This window comes from Notamacropus eugenii, chromosome 2 (assembly GCF_028372415.1).
Source record: "Notamacropus eugenii isolate mMacEug1 chromosome 2, mMacEug1.pri_v2, whole genome shotgun sequence".
Lineage (NCBI taxonomy): Eukaryota > Metazoa > Chordata > Mammalia > Diprotodontia > Macropodidae > Notamacropus > Notamacropus eugenii.
The window spans coordinates 332,405,376-332,428,701 of NC_092873.1; the positions used below are offsets into that span (position 1 = coordinate 332,405,376).

At 36.5% G+C, this 23,326-nt stretch overlaps 1 protein-coding gene across 3 annotated transcripts in view; it reads right to left on the bottom strand.

The window, feature by feature from the left end:
* Positions 1 to 5,061: 5,061 nt before the first annotated feature.
* LOC140528062 (ATP-binding cassette sub-family A member 10-like) overlaps positions 5,062 to 23,326 on the bottom strand; it is a 156,365-nt gene continuing 138,100 nt past the window's right edge. For all 3 annotated transcript variants that reach the window (XM_072645535.1, XM_072645537.1, XM_072645536.1), the window contains 8 exons: positions 15,069 to 15,247; positions 14,573 to 14,648; positions 14,400 to 14,494; positions 13,351 to 13,470; positions 12,931 to 13,071; positions 8,125 to 8,204; positions 6,048 to 6,103; positions 5,062 to 5,902 (listed from right to left, as the gene is read on the bottom strand). In XM_072645535.1, coding sequence (XP_072501636.1) covers positions 5,804 to 5,902; positions 6,048 to 6,103; positions 8,125 to 8,204; positions 12,931 to 13,071; positions 13,351 to 13,470; positions 14,400 to 14,494; positions 14,573 to 14,648; positions 15,069 to 15,247 — 846 coding nt within the window. In that variant the 3' untranslated portion in view covers positions 5,062 to 5,803. The remainder of the gene's footprint in view (positions 5,903 to 6,047; positions 6,104 to 8,124; positions 8,205 to 12,930; positions 13,072 to 13,350; positions 13,471 to 14,399; positions 14,495 to 14,572; positions 14,649 to 15,068; positions 15,248 to 23,326) is intronic.

Below are 23,326 nucleotides of genomic sequence, written 5' to 3' on the forward strand. Positions count from 1 at the left end.
CTAAGGAGAAGCTAATTATGTTATAAAGACCTGAAGAAATAAAATAAAATTAAAAGAACAAAAAAGAATAAAATGTGAAATATCACTTCAGAAAAACAACTGGTCTAGAGAATAGATCGAGAGACATTATAAGAATTGTTAGACTATCTGAAAGTTATCATAAAAAAGAATCTTGATACAATATTATAATAAATTATTAAAGAAAACTTGCCTGGAATTCTAGAACAAGAAAATAAGGCAGAAGTAGAAAAATCCACTGGTCACCACCTGATTTCTTCTACTTCTGCCTCCTTTTTTTGCCTTCCCAAGGCAAATATGAAGGTAAAAAAATAAAACAAAACAAAAAAAATGCAAAGTTCTAAGTGCAGCAGAACAAAGTTCTGGAAGCTCTGTCTCAGAGATGTACTGAATAACAGAAAAGAGCTAGGGTGGACTTAAGTAGAGGGGACCTCCAGGGGAGAGTTCAGGACTGAGCTGGACAGAGCCAGGAACTAGGATGCTGTAGCATTAAGTACCCACATACACAGGAAGGCCTGCTGCACAAGTTCTTAAATCTGCTCTTTTACTTTTTTGTTCTTTTTATTTTGTTTTATAATTTTTTCATGTCTTCATAACATCATTAGCCTCTCCTTGCCCAATTCTAGTTTTTAAGGAATTACTTTCTTCCTTAAGTTTTTGATTCTCTTTTTCGAGTTGGTTGGCTTTTCATAATTTTCTTGATTTTCTTGGATTGTTCTTATATTTTCTACTAATTTTTCTTTAAGCTCTCTTATTTGATTTTTAAAGTCCTTTTAAAGTTCTTCCAAGAAATCTTTTGAGGCTTGTAACCATTTGACATTTCTCATTGAGAAAGGTAAGGATTTTATTTTATTTTGTTTTCGGTATGTTTTGTTTTAGCTCCATTATCTTCCTCTGAATATGAACCCAGATTTTCTCTATCCCCAGAGTGCCTATATACAGCTGAGTTCTTTCTCCTTTGTTTACTCATTTTCATTTTGTTTTGTTTTGTTTTATTTTATTTTAGCAGCTTACTATTGTAATCAAATTTTAATCTTGAGTGGTGGATAATGTCCCAAGCCTCAGGGTTCTCTTACTGTTATTCTCTGAGCTCTGTCTTGGCACACAACCTTGGGCACATTTCTCCATGCTCCCAGCCATGTTGTTCCATATATGATCTTGCTACCTGACTTCCAACTGGTGACTGCAAACTTCAACTGTCCTTGCTGACCTGGGACTGAAGCCAGGAACTCTGCTCTCCTGCAAGTGCCCACAGTCAGCAGGGTTCCTGCCCCTCTACAACCATACTCACCAGGAATGTGCTCACTCTTTTTTGCCCACAGCTGCAGCCCAGGCCCATGTCTGGACAACACAGCTCTGTTTGGCATTCCTTCACAGTAGAAGGCACTTCAGTTTTCTCCTACTCAGCTATCCCTACCCCCACACCATCTCTGAGGTAAAAGTTTGTCTCTACCCAGATTTTTGTTGATTCTGTGGAGAGGGCTTGCAGGTGTTTGCACTTCACTCAGACCAAACCTCCACCCCTAGAGGTCAAGTCTTTCCTAGTGTTCTCAAGTTGTTTTAGGACAACTGCTTTACCCAGACTTTTGTTTATTTCTACTTCTCTACATTTTTTTAAGGTGATGTTGTTGTTGGGGTTTTTTTGGCTGGATTGTGGAGGCTATTTAGAGAATCTGAAGTTTTTGACCTACTCCACTGCCTTCCCAGAATTCAGAAGGACCATTTTAAACCTTTTAAATACATAGGCATATCTATTTCAAGGCACAAGTATAGGTCATTTGAATTGTCAATTTGTATTGGCTTTAAAAAATTACTGATGTCTTTTGTTGTTATATTACTCACATATGCCAATAGGTTCCTCCTCAGCCCCCTCCTAGAAATCCTTTCTATATAGCAAAAAAAATTTTAAAAGTAAAGGTGGTGGAAAGGGGTAAGCAAAATAGCCCATGCACAAATCAAAACTGAAATTGTATATGATATACTATATATATAGTTCATATGCTTATATCTTTTCTTTGGGTCCAAGGCTGTTCATTATAATTTCACAGGATTCTGTTTCAGCCATTTTATTGTTGAACCTTAAGTTTACATGGTTACAGTTATTGTATAGTTTTTCCTGGTTCTGCTTATTCAGCTCATATTTTCTTTATTCATCATATCTTTCAGCGGAGTGATTTTACATTCATGAACTTAGTTTTGTTTATCTAACTGCTGATCATCTAATTTGTCTCCAGTTCTTTGCTCCTACAAAAATGGCTGTTATAACTATTTTAGTGCTTATGAAACCTTTGTTTATACTCTGAGAAAGATATTTAATATTGTTACTTCAATAATCAATCAGAGATATGAACTAAATGTAAACAATGCCTTGAATTTCCATTGAATCAATCAATCAAAGACATTTTGAACAGTTGTGGAAAAAATCCTTGATCAATTTGAATGAAGCAAAGGCTGTTAGATGATGTGAGGTGATGCAGCACAGGAAATGTACTGAGATTGGTTGAAGAGACTCAATTACAGTGTAGCTTGTATAAAACAGTGAACTAGTGTTTAAGTGGTGAACCAGGAGAGAACACTTCCAGTCAATCCCTGAGAAGGAATTGCTTGGGGGTAGAGAAAGAAGAGCCTCTCTAGCCTCCTACCCATACCTTGATCAGAGGGAGACACTGAAAACTTCTAAGGATTGAATGATTTTTACTTCCTATTGGTCTCTTAGCCATGTCTCTGGATTAGCAGTGACTACTGGTACTATCTGCGTTGGTAGACAAGAATAAACTAGGAACACTGAGGGAAGACAGCTGAAGGAAATCTATATGGACCCCAACAGAAAGCCATGCTATACCTATGGAGTACTTCTGGAGCAGTATCTCATATGGCTATTAATATTTAGCAGTTCTCCTTTTTAGAAATGTTTGTTCAAATCCTTTGACCTTCTATCTCTTGGCTTTCAGTCTGGTATGTTACAAATTAAATTCGTGTTATCCAACTTCACCCAGGCTCTCACTATAGCAAAGCAAACCTTGGATTCTTCCCTGATTCTCTATCTCCCTTTCCCATCACACACTGAAATAGACACACACACACACACACATGCTCATTTGCACATACACACACATAAAAATATATCATATATGCATATGCACTCAAATTTGTATACACATATAGACATAGATCCTATAGACATAGATATAGATATATGTATGTGTGTGTGTATATGCAAATTTGTATACAGACAGTGATTGCTCAGATCATACTCAGGTTTCATATGAATCAGTTTTATGTGGAAAATTCAGCCTATATTTGTACTATTATTGGGCCAAATTGAACCCAATGAGTTAAATAAAATTGAAGACTACCTGAAAGAGGGGATATGGGATATGTCTGACAACCTTTAATTGACCATTTCTTCCTAAAGCCAATATTTTATCTGTGTTTAAACTAAATTTTAAATGGAAATAGTTAATATATTTGAAATATATTGAAAAACCAGTCCTCAGACATATACTATGCCTATGGGTGTGTATATACATACTTTGAGAACACCTCTTTAATGCTTCACACACACACACACACACACACACACATATATAATGCACATTTTTGTTATTCAGTCATTCAGTCATGTCCAACTCTTCATAATCCCATGGATCATCACATGGTATACATATTTTTGTTATTTTTCAGTCATTTCAACTGTATCTGACTCTTTGTGATGCTATTTGGAATTTTGTTGGCAAAGATATTGGAGCGATTTGTCATTTCCTTCTCCAGCTCATTTTACAGATGAGGAAACTGAGGCAAACATGGTTAAGTGATTTGCCCAGGGTCATACAGCTAGTAAGTGTCTGAGGTCAGATTTGAACTTGAGCTTCCTGACTTCAAGTCCAATACTCTATCCACTGTGCCACTTAGTTTCCCATATACGTACACACATATAAATATAACATTTATTTCATAAGTATATTAATGTGTGTATGTATGTGTATAAATATGCATATGCATATATATAAATACATATATATCTCAGAAAATTGAACATTAGCACATATATGGCCCCACATTAAGGATGGCCAAGAAGCTGGAGTGAACCCTGCAGGTCAGGGAAAGAACTCCCAGCATGCTTTGACCTGGCCAGCACCAAAGAGACTGGAACTGATTGAAATAACCTCTCTGCTTCCTTCCTTTCTTTCCTTCTTTCACTCATAGTTCTCTCTCTCTCCCTCTGTGTGTGCATCTCACAAACACACACACACACACACGCACGCACGCACACACCTTAAGAAAGTGGTGAGACCTGAAACCACAGAGGAGGTAGAAAACAAGCAGATGCATGAAGGGAAAGACATCAGATCATCAAGTGTATGACCATAGCCACTAAGAAGAAAGAAGTCAGAGTAGCTTGTTACCACCTCTCTGCATCCTCTGCGGCTGAGGGTGAGTTATGAGGTTCATAGCATAGGAAAGGTACAGGCCAGAAGAGGGAAGGGAGGAGGCCACAGGAATAGAGAGCATGTGAATGTGATGAAAAGAGCCTGTAAAGAGACATGGAGGTTGTGACATGCATTGTACTGTTCAGAAAGAACCCAGTGAATTCTGCTTTTCCATATATTTCTTTTTTATCCATCCTTTTGTTCTCTTAAAGGAGCTGTGTCCTCTGTTGTAAAAGAAATTAGTTTGTCTGCACAGTTCTCAAACTTTGGGCTTCTCTTTGTATTCCTAAATATTAGTGAGTAACCCAAAGAACTTTTGTTTCTGTGAGTCATAGCTATCAGTATTTACTATATTAGAAATGAAAACACTTTAATATTCTTGTGAAAATAATTTGATTTCATAAACTCTCACAAAAGAGTCTCAGGGATCCCCAGGAATCCCTAAGTAACATATCGATAACCACTGCTCTGAGACAATTTAGTTGTTTGGTGTAGTTTGTGTCCTTGGAATATATACAACTGAGAAAGTGGCAAATTGGTCAGTGAGCTACACAAGATACTGACAGAGCTTAGGAATGTTAGGAGGTACTCTCAGCAGAAAAATTCAGAGACCTGGAGCAACAAAAGATATTTTATTGATAGATATTTTATAATTTCCCCAAAGCAGAAAGAATATATAAATCTAGCTCAATATCTAGAACCAATGAATCCAAGGTAGTTCTGGTTGTAGGGAGCAGAGGAGTTGTAAATGAACTGGGCTAGCCTTCTGAGGTAGTTGCCTCAAGTACATTCTATTTTTTTTAGTTCTTCCTGTTGCATGTTTGAAAAATAAACCATCCTAAAGGGGCAGGACCCAATGCATTGACTAAGGGAAAAGTCTAGCTTAAAGAGACAAGTTAGAGAAGAGGGGCACTATTCACATAAAGGTCGGAACCAGAAGGAGGTAGTAACTAGCTCTATTCATCAATCTTTCACCTTCTACACCACACACTATTAGAAACATTACCACCATTGCTATGCATATTGAAACAATCCCACAAAATCTATACTGTATTCATATTTTGCAGAAAATTTACTTAGGAAGGTATGCAAATACATGAGAAACCACTGCACATTGGACTCAATTCACTTAGTGCCATTGTCAGTGATGGTAACTGCTTTGACTATAAGCCTTCCTTCCCTTACTCTAAACAGAAAAGTTATTACAACATTTAATTAGTTACTAAGTAAAAATATAAAATATTTTTAAAATACTTGGTTAACTTTTTCTGCAATGATATAGAGGCTTAATAAAGCAAACTCAGGAAACTAAAATTAGTCATGAAATTAAAAATAAATGTAGGTGGTCTGGGTCTTTACAGCTCTTCCTGAGGGAGAAGTTTCCATTTTACTGTGGTATCCAGTTCCACATCCAAGTCTCCTAGCTCCTGCTCCTTTGAGAGCTCAAGGAATACCTGAAAGAGGGGAAAGGAAAAGAGAAGAATAAGAAAAAAAAGAAATAAAATTTTGGTTATTTTATCCACAAGTAAACAGAAAAATCTTGTATCTTTAATACAAGATATGTAGCAAATTAAGACAAAAAAGAGAACATACACACACCTGTTCCAAAGTAGACTGAGAAAGACTATATTCCTCAAGATTGAAGGTAGATTTAGCTGCACAAGAAAAAAAAAACGATATCAGAAATTTGTGTTTCCTTCTGAACTTAAAAAAAACATAGCACAAGCACAAAATGCACAGTATGAGGCCAAAGTCATTATATGGTTAAAGAAAATATATTATTTGGTTTACATTTGAAGTTTAAAACAAATAATTTCATATTTTGTTGTTCAGTTGTTTTTCAGTTGTGTCTGGCTTTTTGTGACCCCATTTGGAGTGTTCTTGGCAAAGATACTGGAGTGGTTTGTCATTCCCTTCTCCAGATCTTTTTACAGATGAGGAAATAGACAAATAGGGTTAAGTGACTTGCCCAGAGTCACACAGTTAGTGTCTGAGGCCAGATTTGAACTTAGTAAGATTTAGGCCCCACATTCTAGCCACTACATCACCTAGCTGCCCATTTTGTGTTTAGTTCCTTTATATGTATGTGTTTCATCATCTCAACACACTGTAAGCAAGTTCCTTGAAGCAGAAACAAGACCAGAGACATAGGTGCCAAAATTAGCTGTCAGAGGTGCAACATGAGGGGCAGATATGCCATAAGAAAACTTTTCAATATTATTGATATAGAGACACATATTGAATGACAGAAAATTCTGCGTTCCCTGGGACGTACGAATACTACTATTTTCTTTATTTTTTACTAAGTCAATATGCATTGCTACAATTGGTGAAGGTTTTTGGTAAGAAACAATTCAACTAATATAGTATTAGTTATTAACATATATACTGTAGTTTAAGATTTTTAAGCACTTTACGTATGTGAAGGAAATGGCAAACCACTCCAATATAAGAAAGCACCAAATGGGGTCACAAAGAATCGGATGTGACTGAAATGACTGAACAGCATATAATTTACTGTGTTATAATACTGCTGTTCTGTATACTTCTCATATAGAATCCAAGATGAGATAACAGGTTTTTTTTCCTCTTCATCATTCTCTTGGCTCCTTTTCTTCTGAGATTTCTTTGATTTTTAAGACCTATCCACTCGTCGCTCAAGCTCTGTCTTGAGACTATACATAATTCAGTGGTGAGTTCTGCTTAATCATGCAAAGGAAATGACCCTGTCAACTCAAAACGTGGTGCTAGACTTACTTGAAATTCTACCACTCTCCTTCTAGCATCATTTGATCATAGATTTAGAACTGGAAGGAGATCTTAAAGGTAATCTTGTCTTACTATCAATAAATGCAATTAGGTGAAAAGAGATTAAGTATCTTGTCCAAGGTCACACAGATAATAAATGTCATTGTCCTTCTTTCAAACACTTGTATTTGTGTTCCCAGTGCTTAGCACTGTGTCTGATATCCCATAAATGCTTTAGAAATGCTTATTGACTGATTAGCACAGAAAAAATTAAATACAGACCTTTTTATCACAAGTCTAGTGCCTTAATTTTACAGATGAGATAACTGAAGTCTAGAAAGATTAAGTATCTTGCCTCTGTTCATACTACTTTAGCAAATATTAAGTAAGGATGTAAACATAGGTTTTCTGATTTTTTGTTTTATTTTATGTTAATGTTTATATTATCAAAATAATAAGAGTATGTTATTAATATCATCACCATATTACATAATGTTTGATGATATTAATATTTATGTAATTATGTTAACATTACCATATAACGCCATTATATATTTTTATATTATAATATCAATGTTCATTATATTTATGCTAATTAAATTAAAATTTATCATTCTATTAATTGCCTCAGTTGCTTATATTTTATTTTACTTTGTTGCTTTGATTTTGCTTATGCTCTAACACCTTCTAGCTCTCTGATATTATTAGCCTTGGTTTCCTTATCAGTAATATAGTGATGATAATACTTGGACTACCTAACTCATAGCATTACTGTGAGGAAAGCATTTTATAATTCTTGACATGCTATACAAATACTATCATCATCAATGAATAAGTATGTGCCAGGAACTCTGTCATCATTATTTTAATCTTTGTTTTGTCATTATCTACCACATAGAATCTCTTTTTTTGAAATCATCACTCTTACCTGCCTCTAATTTGGAAAAGGCCTGAGATAGAGGGTGTACAACCTCCACCGGCAATTTATAGACCATCAATGAGGAGTACCTAAGAAGAAGATAAAATGATGTTTGTTCTCTATTTTTAATATCTTAAAAAAGCACAGCACTATTGGTAATGATTTTCTATCTACTAAAAAAAAAAGGTTTAGCCTTAAAGATTGACAGGCATGAAACTGAGACAATTCGTATACACAAAGATTCAGGTTTCCTCACCTCCCTGTCTAATCTCTAACTTTCTGCCCTTTCCCTCTCCATTCAGGAGCTCATTATCCCTCAACTCTGCATTTTGGTTGCCCAAAGACCCCAGTTATAACACCCTGCTTAGTTCTTCCTTCTAAAGCCCCTTAGTTTGTCAGTGTTAAAAAAAATCACTTCACTCGTTTTTCATTCCTACTCTACGACCCTTCTTCTGATCCCAATCAAAAGTGTTTTCCAAAGACCTACCACAAAGGAAATGGAAATACCATGTAATTATAGAAAATTCTCTGGAGCTATTTCAAAGGTAAGCAACAGGAAAAGGTACTAGACATGAAATAAGAGGTAGTTTGGTCATTTCAATTCATAGGTTTATTACATACTCTGATACGGATCTCCCAATACAACTTTCATCAACATACAATGCTTTACTATGTTACACTTCACACTGGAATGAAAATGTAGTTGATTTTGTACTTCACCCCCAGGGCCCAGCTTTTTCCCATTCTATTTCTCTTCTCCAACCATCTTCCAGTATAACGGAATTGTAAACAGCGTGTGGCAACCAGAACTTTATCCCACGGTACCAATATGGGGGTCACATTGAACTTAGTTCCCTCTGTTATCCTCCCATGTCTCTTTGTTCTCTTGGGTCTTGCTCTCCAAACTCTTTGTCAACATTAATTGATTGTTTACACCACCTGACTAGCATTCACAATGATCCTGGCAACTGTTATTCTGATCTGCTGAGGCTGGGTAGCCTGCCTTGCTGAAAACATATTCTTGCTAGATCCCAGAAATAGAACAGCTGCCATACCTTTCCCCATTGCCATACCTCGCCTGCTACCTCTCCCATTTCTGCCCTCTCCTCTGGACTATGGAGCACAGGATTGATCAACTGCATTATTGACATGTGTTAGATTCTGAAAGGTGTGCACTGTTACACCTGCTTCTTTCATGACTGAAACCAATTATGGAAGACTAGACTTTATGCCCTGATCAAAATCAAGGTGTCTCTGTATAATAGCTAAGGTGATATTCCAAGGTCTTCTTACAATACAAGCATGTTCCTCCTCAGTTCCCTACCCTGGTGGCAGCCTCTTCAGCAGCAGCCTCTATCTCCCTATCTCCCTATTTAAGGATAGTATTCTGGAACTTTCTCCCATTGGGCCATATGTCCCCAAATCCTATATGGTTTCCTTAGATCATCTTTCCTCACCCCACCATTGCCTCAGGTTAACTGGAATTATGGTTTAGGGCCATGTACAGTATACTATAGGGTTTTCTTGTCCCCTTGTTTTATTGAAGGGAGATATTGCCTTTCACCTTCTAATATCCAGAGAATCATCCTCTTAAAACAGCTGTTGTGCATACCTGGATAAAAGTTGCAGAAAGGCTTAATAGAAGGAAGAGCTTCTTAACAATGAGAGCTGCTCAAATGTTACATGAATCCCCTTCTTGGATCTAGGTGACAACTTTTCAGAGATGTTTTAGACAAGCTCCTTGGTTTAAGTGTGGGTTGCACTGTGGTTTGTCCTTCATTCTCAAGAAGGACCATAACATCAAGGAGATGATGACATGACTTGCAATTGACTTTGATTTGAGTGAGGGAGGGCTGTGCAGGTTCACCAACCTCACTTTCTCCTTCAGAGTCATCTGGGTCCAGTGGCCAGATATACATGACTAGAGATGACCCAGGATGTAGTGAGAGACCTTGGCCCTTTTAAGCTAAGGGCTTTTCAAGTTCTCACTTTGGGTGAGGAAATGCCCATATAGTGAATAGAACTCTCTAAGAAGTAAATCAAGAGATGGCCCCTTTAATTAAAAAAAAATCCAGCTTAGTTCACTACAAAAGTAGCTTTCAAAAGCAGAGCCACAATGGTGGAATGAAGCTAATAAATCAGTCAAATTCTCCCAACATTCCCTTCCAAATAACATTAAAATAACCAAATCAAATTCTGGAGCAGCATAGCCAACAAAAAGTCAAGGTGAGACATTTTCAGCTCAACACAACTTAGGAGGCTGGTAGTAGAGGTCTATTATAGGTAATTAGGTACTGGCCCAGAGCAGACAGTAATGATGCCAGTGTTGGACCTTGGAGGTCACCATGACAATAGCACAAGCAGATCTCATCCTACAGAAAATAAAGAGGACTGGACAACTGATTAGAAAGAGATTACAAGGGACCTTGAGCTGACCCTAGGTGTAGGACTAGGCACTATTTGACCATTCCATTATCTATACAGTTCTGGGTTGCAGTGTCACAGCACAGAAAAACACTTGTGATTGGTCAAAATGGATCAGGATAAGTTTAAGAGGAGAGAGGAGAACTGGCACTCATGGCTTCAGGAGAAAGGGTCCCTTCCTGGATAAAGTCCAGAGCACAGACAAGAAGAGCAGTGAACACACCTCTCCCAAGATAAGCCACTTCAAAAGCCGCCAAAAGTTGCAGACTCCAAGATCTATCTCTGAAAATAGCAGAACGAAAAAAAAAATCTGAAGCTTAACAATGCCTCCCTAGCCCCAGATGGGCAAAGCTCAGTTTTAACATAGAATTCAAAGTCAAGACACAGGGTAGAAAAATGAGCAAACAACCAACAAGAATCCCATTGTATAAAGTTACTATACTTCCAGGGAAGGTCAAGACCCAAACTCAGAATGAGACAACAATATGAAAAGAGCTACAAGCAAAACATCAAAGAAAGATGAAAACTAGACAAAAGCTCAATTCCTAGAAGAGTTAAAGAAAAGGATAGAACTGGTAGGGGGGAAAGAGAAATGAAAGTGATGCAAGAATATTATGAAAAGAGAATCAACAGCTTGATAAAAGAGCCACACATAAAATATCAAAGAAAATAACACTCAAAAACACGAATTGATCTAATGTAAAAAAGGCACAAAAATTAACTGAAGAAAAAAATCTTTAAAAGAAGACTTAACCAAATACAAAAAGGTACAAAAATTCACTAAATAAAATATTTCCTTAAAAATTAGAATTATGAAAGTAGAAACCAATGACTCCATGAGACACTGAGAAACAATAAGGCAAAAATAAAGTCAAAAAATGAAAAAAATAGAAGAAAATGTAAATTATCTAATCAGAAAAACAACTAACCTGGAAAAGAGATCGAAAAGAAATAATTTAAGAATTATTGAACTACCTGAGAGCCATGATGAAAAAAAGAGCCTAGACATATTTTAAGGGATTATAAAGGAAAACTGCTTCAAGATCTTAGATCCAGAGGGGAAAATAGAAAGTGAAAGAATCCTCAAATCACCTCCTGAAAGGGAGAGTAAAATGATAACTTCCAGGAACATTATAATATACACACACACACACACACACACACACACACACACATACACACACACACATACACATATACATACACATAATATATTATACCATATTATGTTATGTTACATTATATCATATCATATCATGTCATATCATATCATATCATATCATATTATATTATATTACATATAAAATTCTAGAGCTCCCAGGTCAAGGTTAAAATATTATAAGCTGCCAAAAGAAAGTATTCAAATACCATGGAGCCACAGTCAAGATCACAGAGGATTTAAGTTATCATGAGGACTTGGAATATGATATTCTGAAAGATAAGAGCTAGGATTAAACCCAAGAACAACCCATCCAGCAAAACTGAGTATAATCCTTCAGGCTACAAATGAGCCTTTCAAGGAAGAGCTTTTACAGTGGAAAGAAAAGGAAAAGAAGAAAAGATGTAGCAGGTAATGCTTGAACCTCACTCTCATCAGAATTGGTTCAAAGAGGGAAGAACAAGTTGTGGTACCTGATTGTGATGGAATAATATTGTGCTACAAACAATGACAAGAGGGGTGCTTTAAGAAAACCTATATGAATTCATGTGGAAGGAAGTGAGCAAAACCAGATCATTGTACATAATCATAGCAATATTATAAGGAAGAACAACAGTGAAAGACTTAGCTACTCTGATCGATACAGTGATCCAAGATCCAAACAACCCTTGATGGAAAATGCTATCCTCCTCCAGAGAGAACTGATAAACTCTGAATGCAAAATGAAGACTAATTTTTTCACCATATTTTCTTGCTTTTTTTTGTAACATGGATAATATGTAAATATGTTTCACATTATTTCACTTGTATAATTGAAACATTGCTTGTCTTTTCAGTGGGCAAGAGAGGAGGTAGAAGAGGGAAAGACTTAGATAACCAGGAACTGAAAAAAATTTTAAATGTTAAAATATATGTTTTGTCAAATAAATGTTAAACATATTCAATAGTATAATATAATGTTATTTTTACTTTAAATATGTTATATTTGATTATATATATATACATATATGTATATATATGTATATATATACATATATAAGTAGCTTTCAGAATTGAAATTTGGGGCATCTGGATTAATTTCTTTTTTCTTTTCTGAGACCTGAAAAGCTCATCCCCTTGCTTCCTGGCTTTCTCCCTTGGGATCTAGACTCCACTGAAACCTATCACAAAGGAAAAGTAACTGATGGCAGCCTAAAGTCTATTTTCCCACCAAAGGAAAAAAAAGTCTTTACCTTTCCTGCCGAGCTGCCTGTGGGAAAAGTTTCAGAATCTCTGCATGGAGAGGCTCAACTTGCTCAGGTTCCTTCACTTTTATTTCCAGTAAATAATCTTTGCCAAACTTGCTTTTCAGATGTTGAATAGAGCCAATGCATCTGCAGGAGGAGGAGGGAAGGAAAAACAGAGGGAAAGAAGAGAGAGGGGAAAAATAAAGAGAAATTTTAAAAATATATACAATTACAACTTAATCCATTACTATTATTTCCTGGTCTATGAGTGGAGCAGATGAGCCTTCACTTTTAAGTCAAAGTTAAATCCAGCTATTCACCAGGTAAATAGGTTTATACATTATTACTCCCCTGAAGAAATTTTCCTTCATACTCTGTTGTCATCAGTTATATGAATATATTGTTCTGCAACTTATATTGACTCACCTTAGTTGTCCTGACACCATGATGGCTACCCGGTCACACACAGCCTCAGCCTCTGCCATGTAATGTGTTGTCAAGATAGCACCACTCTCCTTGTTTTTGAATGTTGTTTCAATCACCTTCCTGAAATTGAGTTAAGAAAGTGAACCAAGAGAATATTGTAACAGCAATATTGTTCAAAGCACAACTGTGAACGACTAAGTTATTTTTGAGTACTATAAATATTCAAATCAACTAAAAGAAAGATGCTATCCACCTCCAGAGAAAGAACTGATAAATAAAAGTATGCTCAGTATGGTTTCACGTACACACTAGATAGATAGATAGATAGATATAGATATAGATATATATACAGATAGACACATACACATATATAATGTCTTGGTGTATATGCATATTATATATATATATATGTATACATATATGCTGTGTGTGTATGTGTATCAGATGGTGGACTTCTCTGGTGTGGTATGGGGAGGGAGGGAGATAGTTCAGAACTTACAATGTAACAAAAATAAAATAAATTTTTTTTTAAAAAAGTGATTGCTGCTATGAGAAGCATGGCAATATTTTGAGAGAACTTGTCAAAGCAAATTTGAACAGACACAATGAAGAATTAAGATTATATTTAAGGGGAGGATTTGGGGGGAAGACAGTAGAGTTAGGAAAGGAGCCATACCATCTGAGATGACTCTAAATGCATGGAATGGAGGAGTTGGATTGAAAAACACTGACAGAAGACACAGTGAGTGAATGCTCTCTGGAAGAGATGCTTTAGGAGAAAAGGGAAGAGTATTAAATTGATAACTAATGAAAAAATTTAATCAATATAATATAGGAATTCAATAAAATCTTTAGAACCTTTAGACCTTTATATGAAGTATTTTTTCAGAATAAAAATTAGATAGGAAATGAAAGAGAAATCATTTGTGCTAAGAACTAATTTCCTTAGGTCTGACCACGTAAACTGTATTAGGAAATAGCTCTTTTGAGAACTAATTGTCATAGGCTCCATAAGAAGCATATATCTGTACAAGGCTTCTATTTCTTACCACATTTGCTGCTGTCCTTCTGGGTCCATTCCCGTTGATGGTTCATCCAGAAGCACAACAGCTGGGTTACCCAGGATACTCAGTGCAAAGCACAACTGAAATCAAGAGAAACAGTATTTGTTACCCCATACTCATAATGTGAGCACTAGAATATTGTTAAACCTAAAACATACCTTTCGTGTTATGCCTGTTGATAATTCCTTGACTGAAACTTTCATATGCTCCTGTAGCTTGAGAACATTTGCTAATCTAAGGGAGAAAGACACAGAATGTTTTATAAGGCATGCTGATCAATGAGGAATATCATGAGAATGTATTAAAAATGGAGTAATTATGATATAGAAAAGCTGGCATGACCATTCTGAAACTACAAGTATTAATAACCATAAGCTCTGTTGTTTCCTGGAAACCCCATGGGAAAAACTTGCATTTATAATTTATTATAGTTTTTAATTATTTATTTCCAGTTTCCCATGATCAATGTTTCATACTTTCAGATTTATATCCTACTAAGTTGTCTAAAATATCTTTGGACTGAGACATAGGAAAGAAGGTGCTAGTCCATGTCTGATGACTTATGAGAAATTGAGAACAATATTTAAAATCGCTATGCCCATACTCTTCCCTGTTCCCTCTTACAGAGAACTGGAGTTTTCCTGCATACTGTACCGTGAAATCATAATTGTGGCATCCTCTTTCTTCATCCCTTTTACTGCAGCGTATACCTCCAGATGATCTCTTACTGTAAGATTTCGCCACAATGAGTTTTCCTGAGGACAGTACCCAAGGAACTTGATTGGGTTAACATCTTGTTGACTCATAGATGATCTCTTCCCTTTCAGTACCACCTATACAAAACAATCAATGTTCAGCCCCTCCATGCAGCTTGTATTCTACATATTTCTTTTCATAAACCTTTCATACAAAAGGAGAAAAAAAAAACCTGCAACAATTTAGCTCTGAAAAAATGTAACAGAATAAATATGGTATATGAAGTCTACACAAAGGTAAGAAATGAATCTATGTATAAAGGACAGGTGTCCCACATTTACCGTACCTTTTCTAGTATGACTTGTAGTTCCTCACCATAGTAAGATCTCATCAGCATCTTGGCCCAGCTCAGTAAATATCTTTGTACTGGATACCATCCATTCTTTGTACCAGGACCATCATCCTTGTGTATTCCTCAGGAGTCAACATTTTTTTACCAAATAGTACTCTATCTGGTCTTTTCTTCAGGGACATGGTGAATATTGGTTGTTCTCTTACCAAATCAGTTTATCGATATCATTCACTGCCTCTTCCCTGTCCTTACCTCAACCCTCTAGCTGAAGTTCCTCACTCTTCTACTTTTATTTATACTCCTTGAAAGAACTCTTAAGAACTTGCTGTGCTCTCCTTCAATAGTTAAGACGTTTGGTGATTTCCTCAGCATTATCATTTCCTACACATGCAATTTCATTATCTGCTCTGGTTTAAAAAAAAGAGATAATCATCTGGTCCCTAACCTTCAAGTTATATCTTTCAACTAGATTATTAGTATAATTAACAGAGAAAGTAATTACAACTAATGGAGAACTACTATGTGTTTCCTATCTTGTGATATATGTTTTTAAATTTTTATTTAATTTATGGAATAAAACAAGCATTTACAAAACATAGTATAATAAAAAAAATTACACATGAAATTGCATATCTATTATGTACAACTTGCTATTTGTTTTAAATATAAAATAAAGTTGTCATGTCATTTTCTTTTTTTCCCTTTTTTCTTCCATGCCCCCCCCAAAGTTACCGTTAGACACAAAAATGTGTGTATATATGTATGTAAAATCATTCTATAAATACTTCTATTTATTATTTCTTTCTCTGGGTGCAGATAACATCTTTCTTTGTAAGTCCTTTGTAGTTAATTTGTGTATTTATAAGAGTCAAAGTGACATATTTGCTCAAAGCTGTTTTTTAAAACAATCTTGTTGCTACTGTATACAATGTTTTCTTAGTTCTGCTCATTTTTCTTTTCATTATTTCATGCAATTCTATCCATGTTTTTCTCAGATCACTGAGCTCACCATTTTTCTCAGATCACTGAACTCAGAGTAGTATTCCATCACAATCATATACCACAATTTGTTCAGCCATTGCAATATTTTTTAACTACTGTTAACATGACGATCCTATTTAAACCAGAGTCAAATGTAGCTGTGGTCAAAGCAGGCAAGTGCATAAACTACGGACTGGATTAAAGAGAAATTTTAGAGTGAGATTCCCTCACATTAATAATTTACTCCTTCCTTCTTGATAGAGATACAATAGGACATTACTTTGCTCAGGAAGATGAAACTAAGGTTCAGATTTTGGTCCTAATGGGAGAAAGTATATATATCTGGAAGTTTGTGACTTGGTTTAACCGAAAGTAGTAGGCAAAGCTTCTGACATCTCATTCTTGATATATTTTCCTATCACATTATTTTGATTGCTAACTTGAATGAGAACATTTACCTCCAGGTGCTTCTCAGATGCATCCCTTTCCTTCCAAAGGTCCAGGATAATGCAGCCTGCTTATGAGGTTAAACCCTTACTTTTCACCAACTTCTGAGAATGCTTCACTCACAGATCTGTTGGAACTCTAGTACTACAGGAATAATTTTAGGGCTTGGTACCCTAATATGCCCATAATGTGCCTAAAAAGCTGAACTCTACAAAATGAACTGCACAGTTTTGCTCAAGAAAGAAGAAAAAAGTAGAAACTACCAACATATGAACTATAAGGGAATTCTTAGCTCAGAGCAATATAGTATAAGTCAATTTATCCTCACCTGGTTTATAAAATGAACCATCAATTCAATACATCAGTACAAAATTATTCATATAGCATAGGAAATAGAATCCTTGACAATAATGATAAAATTAGAAAGTTATGTTTATTAGTTTACAGTTATTCCTGCAAAGATGATTGCAATGGTTTACTATTATTTTTGGTCTCAGCTGGGCATATGCAGATAGTAATGGAGACTTCCCAACTCCTAACAGGGAGAAAAAAAGATAAGAAGAGACAAAGATAGAGGAAAAGAGTAGAGGAAAGAGACTTCACATTCACATTCACTTCCTATGTCAGCATCATATCGGACCAGAGCAATGTTTGGAGGAATAACAGTGTTGCCATTCTCCTGGACCTTAAGAAGGAAAGGGATGCATTTGAGAAGCACCTAGAGGTGAATTCCTGTATACCTTACAGTCATAAAATTAACAATGATTATAAAATATGGAAATGTAAATATTGGGGAGGATTTGAGAAAACAGGCATGCTAATTTATTGTTGAATTAAGTTTTCTAGCAGACCTCTGAATTAATCCAATCATATGGGAAAACACTTTGGACTTATGCAAGAAAAAAATTAAAATTATTTATATTTGGCAATTCCACTATTGTGCGTTCATCCTTTGTTGCTGAAGAAGATCACCCCATCAGAGAAATGATGACATGACTTGCACTTGACTTTGTTTTGAGTGAGGGTGGACTGTGGAGGTCACCAGCCTCACTTCTCCTCCAGAGCCATCTGAATCCAGTGACCAGATATTCATCAGGATAACAGGAGATGACCCAGGATGAGGCCATTGGGGTTAAGTGACTTGTCCAAGGTCAAACAACTAGTGAGTGTCAAGTGTCTGAAGTGAGATTTGAACTCAGGTCCTCCTGACTCCTGCATTGGTGCTCTATCCACCGCACCACCTAGCTGGCCCTCTAGAGACATTATTGACAGCAGAAGAGATATATATATAAAAAATAACAGTACTGTTCAGACAAAGTAGAAACAAACTATATGTCCAACACTTGGAGAACAGATAAACAAATTACAGCACATTAAGATAGTAGAATGCTACTTCAAATTAAGGAGCAATGAATATGAGTTATTCCAAGAAATATAGAAGAATAATATGAATTGATGATGAGCAGTGAAGGAGACCAAACTAGGAAGAACAATATGCACAATGACCACAGTGAAGTACATTAAAATAACTTTAAATGGCAATAAATCTCTAATCAAATACAACTGACAACATTGCTACTCATCAAAAGTGAAGTATAAACATCCTTTATTTTAATAAGAAGCAAATTATTAGAGCATAAGGTTATATTACTATCAAATAGAATCTCTCTTTTATGATGAAATTTTTATGACTTATATGGAGGGAGTTAAATGCGAGTGTAATGAGGTTTATGTCAGTCATTCTTCAAGCATTTATTAAGCTCTAATTATGTCCTGAGAACATTGTTAAGTACTGAGATCAAAAGGAAGTCAAAAGTCAGTCCCTGCTCTCAAAAAACTTATTGTCTCATATGTAAGATAGCATAAAAACAACTGTGTACAAACAAGCTATATTTAGGATAAATAGGAGATGATCAAAAGTGGGAAGACACTAGCCTGAAGAGGGATAAAGAAAAGCTTATTGTAGAAGGTGGAATTTTGGCTGGAACTTGAAAGAAGTCAAGGAGGCAAGACAATGGAGATGAGAAAGAACATTTCTAGCATGGAGGACAAGTTGTGAAGGTTTTTTTGTATACGTGGTCAGACCTATGTTTTGTTGCTGTTCAGTCATTCAGTTGTGTCCAACCCTTCATGATCCTGTGGACCATAGCATGCCATTCTAATGTCATATCTTTTAGTATTTTAATTCTTCACAAAGATATTGGAGTGGCTTACCACTTCCTTCCCCAGTGAATCACCTTTTGTCAGAACTCTCCACTATGATCTATTCATCATGGATAACCCTGTATGGATAGCTCATAGTTCACTGAATTATACAAGCCCCTCCACCACAACAAGGTAGTGATCCAAGAAGGGCAGATCTATGCTTTAAGAAGGTCAGCTTGGCAGCAGAATGTGGAAGATGTACAGGAGTGAGAAGAGACTTTAGGCTGAGAGACCAACTAGAAGACTATTGTAATAAACCAGGTATGAGGCAATGAAGCCTTGACTAGAACAGAGGTAGTGTCAGTGGAGATAAGATGTATGAAGGTAGAATCAATAGAACTTGGCAACATATTGGACAGGGGAAAAAGATGAGAGAGTGAGGCACTGAGGATGATACCTAGGTTGTGATCCTGGGTAAGATGGTGGTATCTTCCAAAGTAATAGAAAAGTTTAAAATGGGGGAAAGATAATTAGTTCAGTTTTAGACATGTTGAGCTTAAAATAGCTACAAGATATCCTGTTTGAGATATCAAATAGGTAGTTGGAAATGGAGGACTAGAGGCCAGGAAAGAGGTTAGGCCTAGAAAAGTAGATCTGGAATCATTAGCAAAGAAGTAAATATTAAATCCATGAGAGATCATGATATCACAAAGCAAAGTAGAAAAGAGAGTGAAATAATTATTTTCTATTACATTAATAACCCATTGTCAATTAAGATCCGGGCTTTTTATTTCCTCATTCAAGGACCAGCTCCTGTAGGTTAATCAGCCAGTCTGTGAAGGACATGGCTAATAGATGAGATTGCTCTACTCCTCCAAGTACATGCTCCTCTATCTTTGACAGGACCCCACCTAATTAGGTGACATTACTTTTATTTAGAGTGTAAACAGAATCTAATCCAGATGCATTTTTGCTCTTAGGGAATAAAGCCCATGTCCATGCATTGGAGTTTAGGGTGACCCAACTCACTAAAGAGAAAGTTAATTAGAGTGGTCTGGGTGGAGATAGATTTCTCTGTCTAGATTACTAGAGGCAATTGAGTCTCAAGATCCAATTATGTTCTCAGCAGGAAGAGTTGAAGACTTTTAGCCCACCTCCTCATTTAAATGTCCACCAATGCAGGTTGATTTCTCCTCTCAGGGCATCCCTTTTCCAAAAAAAATATTTAAAACATTCAGTGTCTCCATTAGGAGTCTTTGGTTACTAAGAGAAAGCAATGACCATCAATATATTGATTATTAGCTAGCCTAATAAAAATTGATTGTTAATTACCCAGAAAATGTGTCTCTCAGGGCTGTCTTTATTCATTACAAGGAAAAAGAGAAGCGGGCCTGGGAGAGAGCTTAGGATAGCCATGGTTAGTGGGCATGACTTGGATGAAGATCTAGCAAAAGAGACTGATGAGTAATTACGGAGAGTCATGACACAGAAATCTAGAGAGAAGAAAATCTTGATGAAGAAAGTGATCATCAGTGTCAAAGGCTGTGGAAAGACCAAGACAGTGATGATTTTTTTAAAAGACCATTAGATTTGGTGATTGAGATAATTGGTAATTTTGGAGACAGTATTTTCAGGTAAATGATGACTTTGGAAACTGAAATTCAGAATTAAGAACAGAGTGAGAGGATAGGAAGAAAAGGCAATAATTATAGACAATTTCCTCAAAAAAAGTTTAACTAAGAAGAGAGATATAGGATAATAGCTGGGGGTGGAAGTTAATGGATCAAGTGAGGGGTTTTTTTGTTTTTTGTAGCATGGGAGAGAATGGACATTTTTATAAACGGTAGGAAAGCAACCAGCAGTAGACAGAGATTGCAGATTAGTGAGAGAGTAGGGATGATAGAAGAGGAAATCTACTAAAGTAAGATAGAATAGGATCCCTTGTGCATGTAAAGGGGCTAGCCTTGGCAAGGAAAAGGGTCACACCTTCATGTGAAAGATGGTTGAAGGCATATAGTGGAGGTAAACATCTTAGTGAAGTAAATTAAAGAGGGGAGGGAAAGAGAGAGCTCTTAGTGAATGGCCTCATTGTTGTCAGTGAAATAGGAGGCCAAATTCTTAGCTGAGAAGGTGAGGAAAGAAGCAACCGTGGAGATTTGGTAAGAGATAAAAAGATTTAGAAAGAATGCTGTGGTGAGTGCAATAGTGAATCAATTAAGGAAGTATTGAAGGATTGCCTCACTGCAGTGAGGGCCTAGTTGAGATTAGATGACATAAATTTATAGCACACCCAGTCAGCAAAGTTTCATGATTTTTTCCAGCTGCATGAGTAAAAGCAAAGACACAAAATGGTGTGAGCCATCCAAGTCTGAGGCTTTGCAGGGAAAGATCAATGATAATGGGGCAAGGAACTTGAGAGAAAAAGATAGCATAAAGTTGAGCCAGTTCCCCCAGGGTCACAATGGCAAAGGGAAGAGAGTGTAGTCAATAGGGATATGGCCTTGGAAAGAATGGAGGGCCAGAGAGACTGGAGGTTGTAGTGAGGACAAAGAACATTATTTGGGATCACAAGGCAGAGAGAGATGCAGAAGGACAACAAATAATGAGCAACAAAGGAATTTAGAGTTCATGAACGTAGAAGTGGAACACTTGGAAGTGATGGCAAGATCAAGAGGATGACCATCCCTTGACCTAACTGAGGTGAGGTCAAGAAGTAGAGAATAGGAAATAAGTAAGTTGAAGAACCGGGAGGCTAGGCTGTATGATGGAATATCTATCTATCTATCTATCTATCTATCTATCTATCTATCTATCTATCTATCTATCTATCTATGTGTGTATATATGGCTAGGTGGCACAATGGATACACAGTCAGGCCTGGAGTCAGGAAGACCTGAGTTCAAATGTGACCTCCAATACATACTAGCTGTGTAACCCTGGGCAAGTCTCTTAACCCTGTTTGCCTCATTTTCCTCATCTGTAAAATGAGGTGGTGAAGGAAATGGCCAATCACTCCAATATCTTTGCCAAGAAAATCCCAAAGGGGCTCAGAAAGAGTTGGCCATGACTGAAAACTACTAAACAATAACAAGAACATATATCTCTATACATCCATATCTATATTTATATCGAGAAAGAGAGAGAGAGAGAGAGAGAGAGAGAGAGAGAGAGAGAGAGAGAGAGAAAGAGAGAGAGAGAGAGAGAGAGAGAGAGAGAGAGAGAGAGAGAGAGAGAGAGAGAGAGAGAGAGAGAGAGAGAGAGAAATTCCCTGGAGTTCCGTAGACGACAGCAATTTAAATCTTGATTGAGTGGTAAACACGGCTTGAGTAAACCTCCAAGAAGGAGAGGTGACCAAGTGATGGTGATAGAGGGAGAACTTGGACCTGGCCATGGGGAAGAAAGAGTATTCCAATTCACTCATCTCTTAAAACAAAATTTATCAATAAAAATAAATGGATAAAATAAGAAACAAATTTCTATTTCTCAAAGATGACAAAAAGTAAAAATGAATAAATTAAAATGCTCTTAACTTCCATATGGTTTATGATTTATTTTCCCATAGAGAAGATAGCAATAAATAAAGAAAATGAAATCTAACTAAACACTTTCCCTACTGTTCAATCTTACTTCAACCAGCACTGCTTTTCTACCTCTGAGGCTTTTGTTAGACTCTCTCTCGTGAATGAAAGCATTATTTTCCATTATTCTTATTTTTTTTTTAACATTTATTTTCACACAATTTTGGGTTACAAATTTTCTCCCCTTTTATCCCCTCGCCCCCCCAAACCCGAGCTTTCTAATTGCCCCTGTGACCTATCTGCTCTCTCCTCTATCCTCCCTCCCTGCCCTTGTCTCCGTCTTCTCTTTTGTCCTGTAGGGCCAGATAGCTTTCTTGACCCCTTAACCTGTATTTCTTGTTACCCAGTGGTAAGAACATTACATTTGGTCCTAACACTTTGAGTTCCAACTTCTTTAGCTCCCTCCCTCTCCACCCCTTCCCCTTGGAAGACAGGCAATTCAATATAGGCCATATCTGTTTAGTTTTGCAAATGATTTCCATACTAGTTGTGTTGTATAGGACTAACTATATTTCCCTCCGTCCTATCCTGTCCCCCTTTACTTCTATTTTCTTATGGTCCTTTCCCTCCCCATGAGTGTCGACCTCGTATTGCATTCTCCTCCCCATGCCCTCCCCTCCATCCTCCCGCCCACCCTGCTTGCGCCCCTGTCCCCCACTCTCCTGTATTATGAGATAGGTTTTCCTATCAAAATGAGTGTGCATTACATTCTT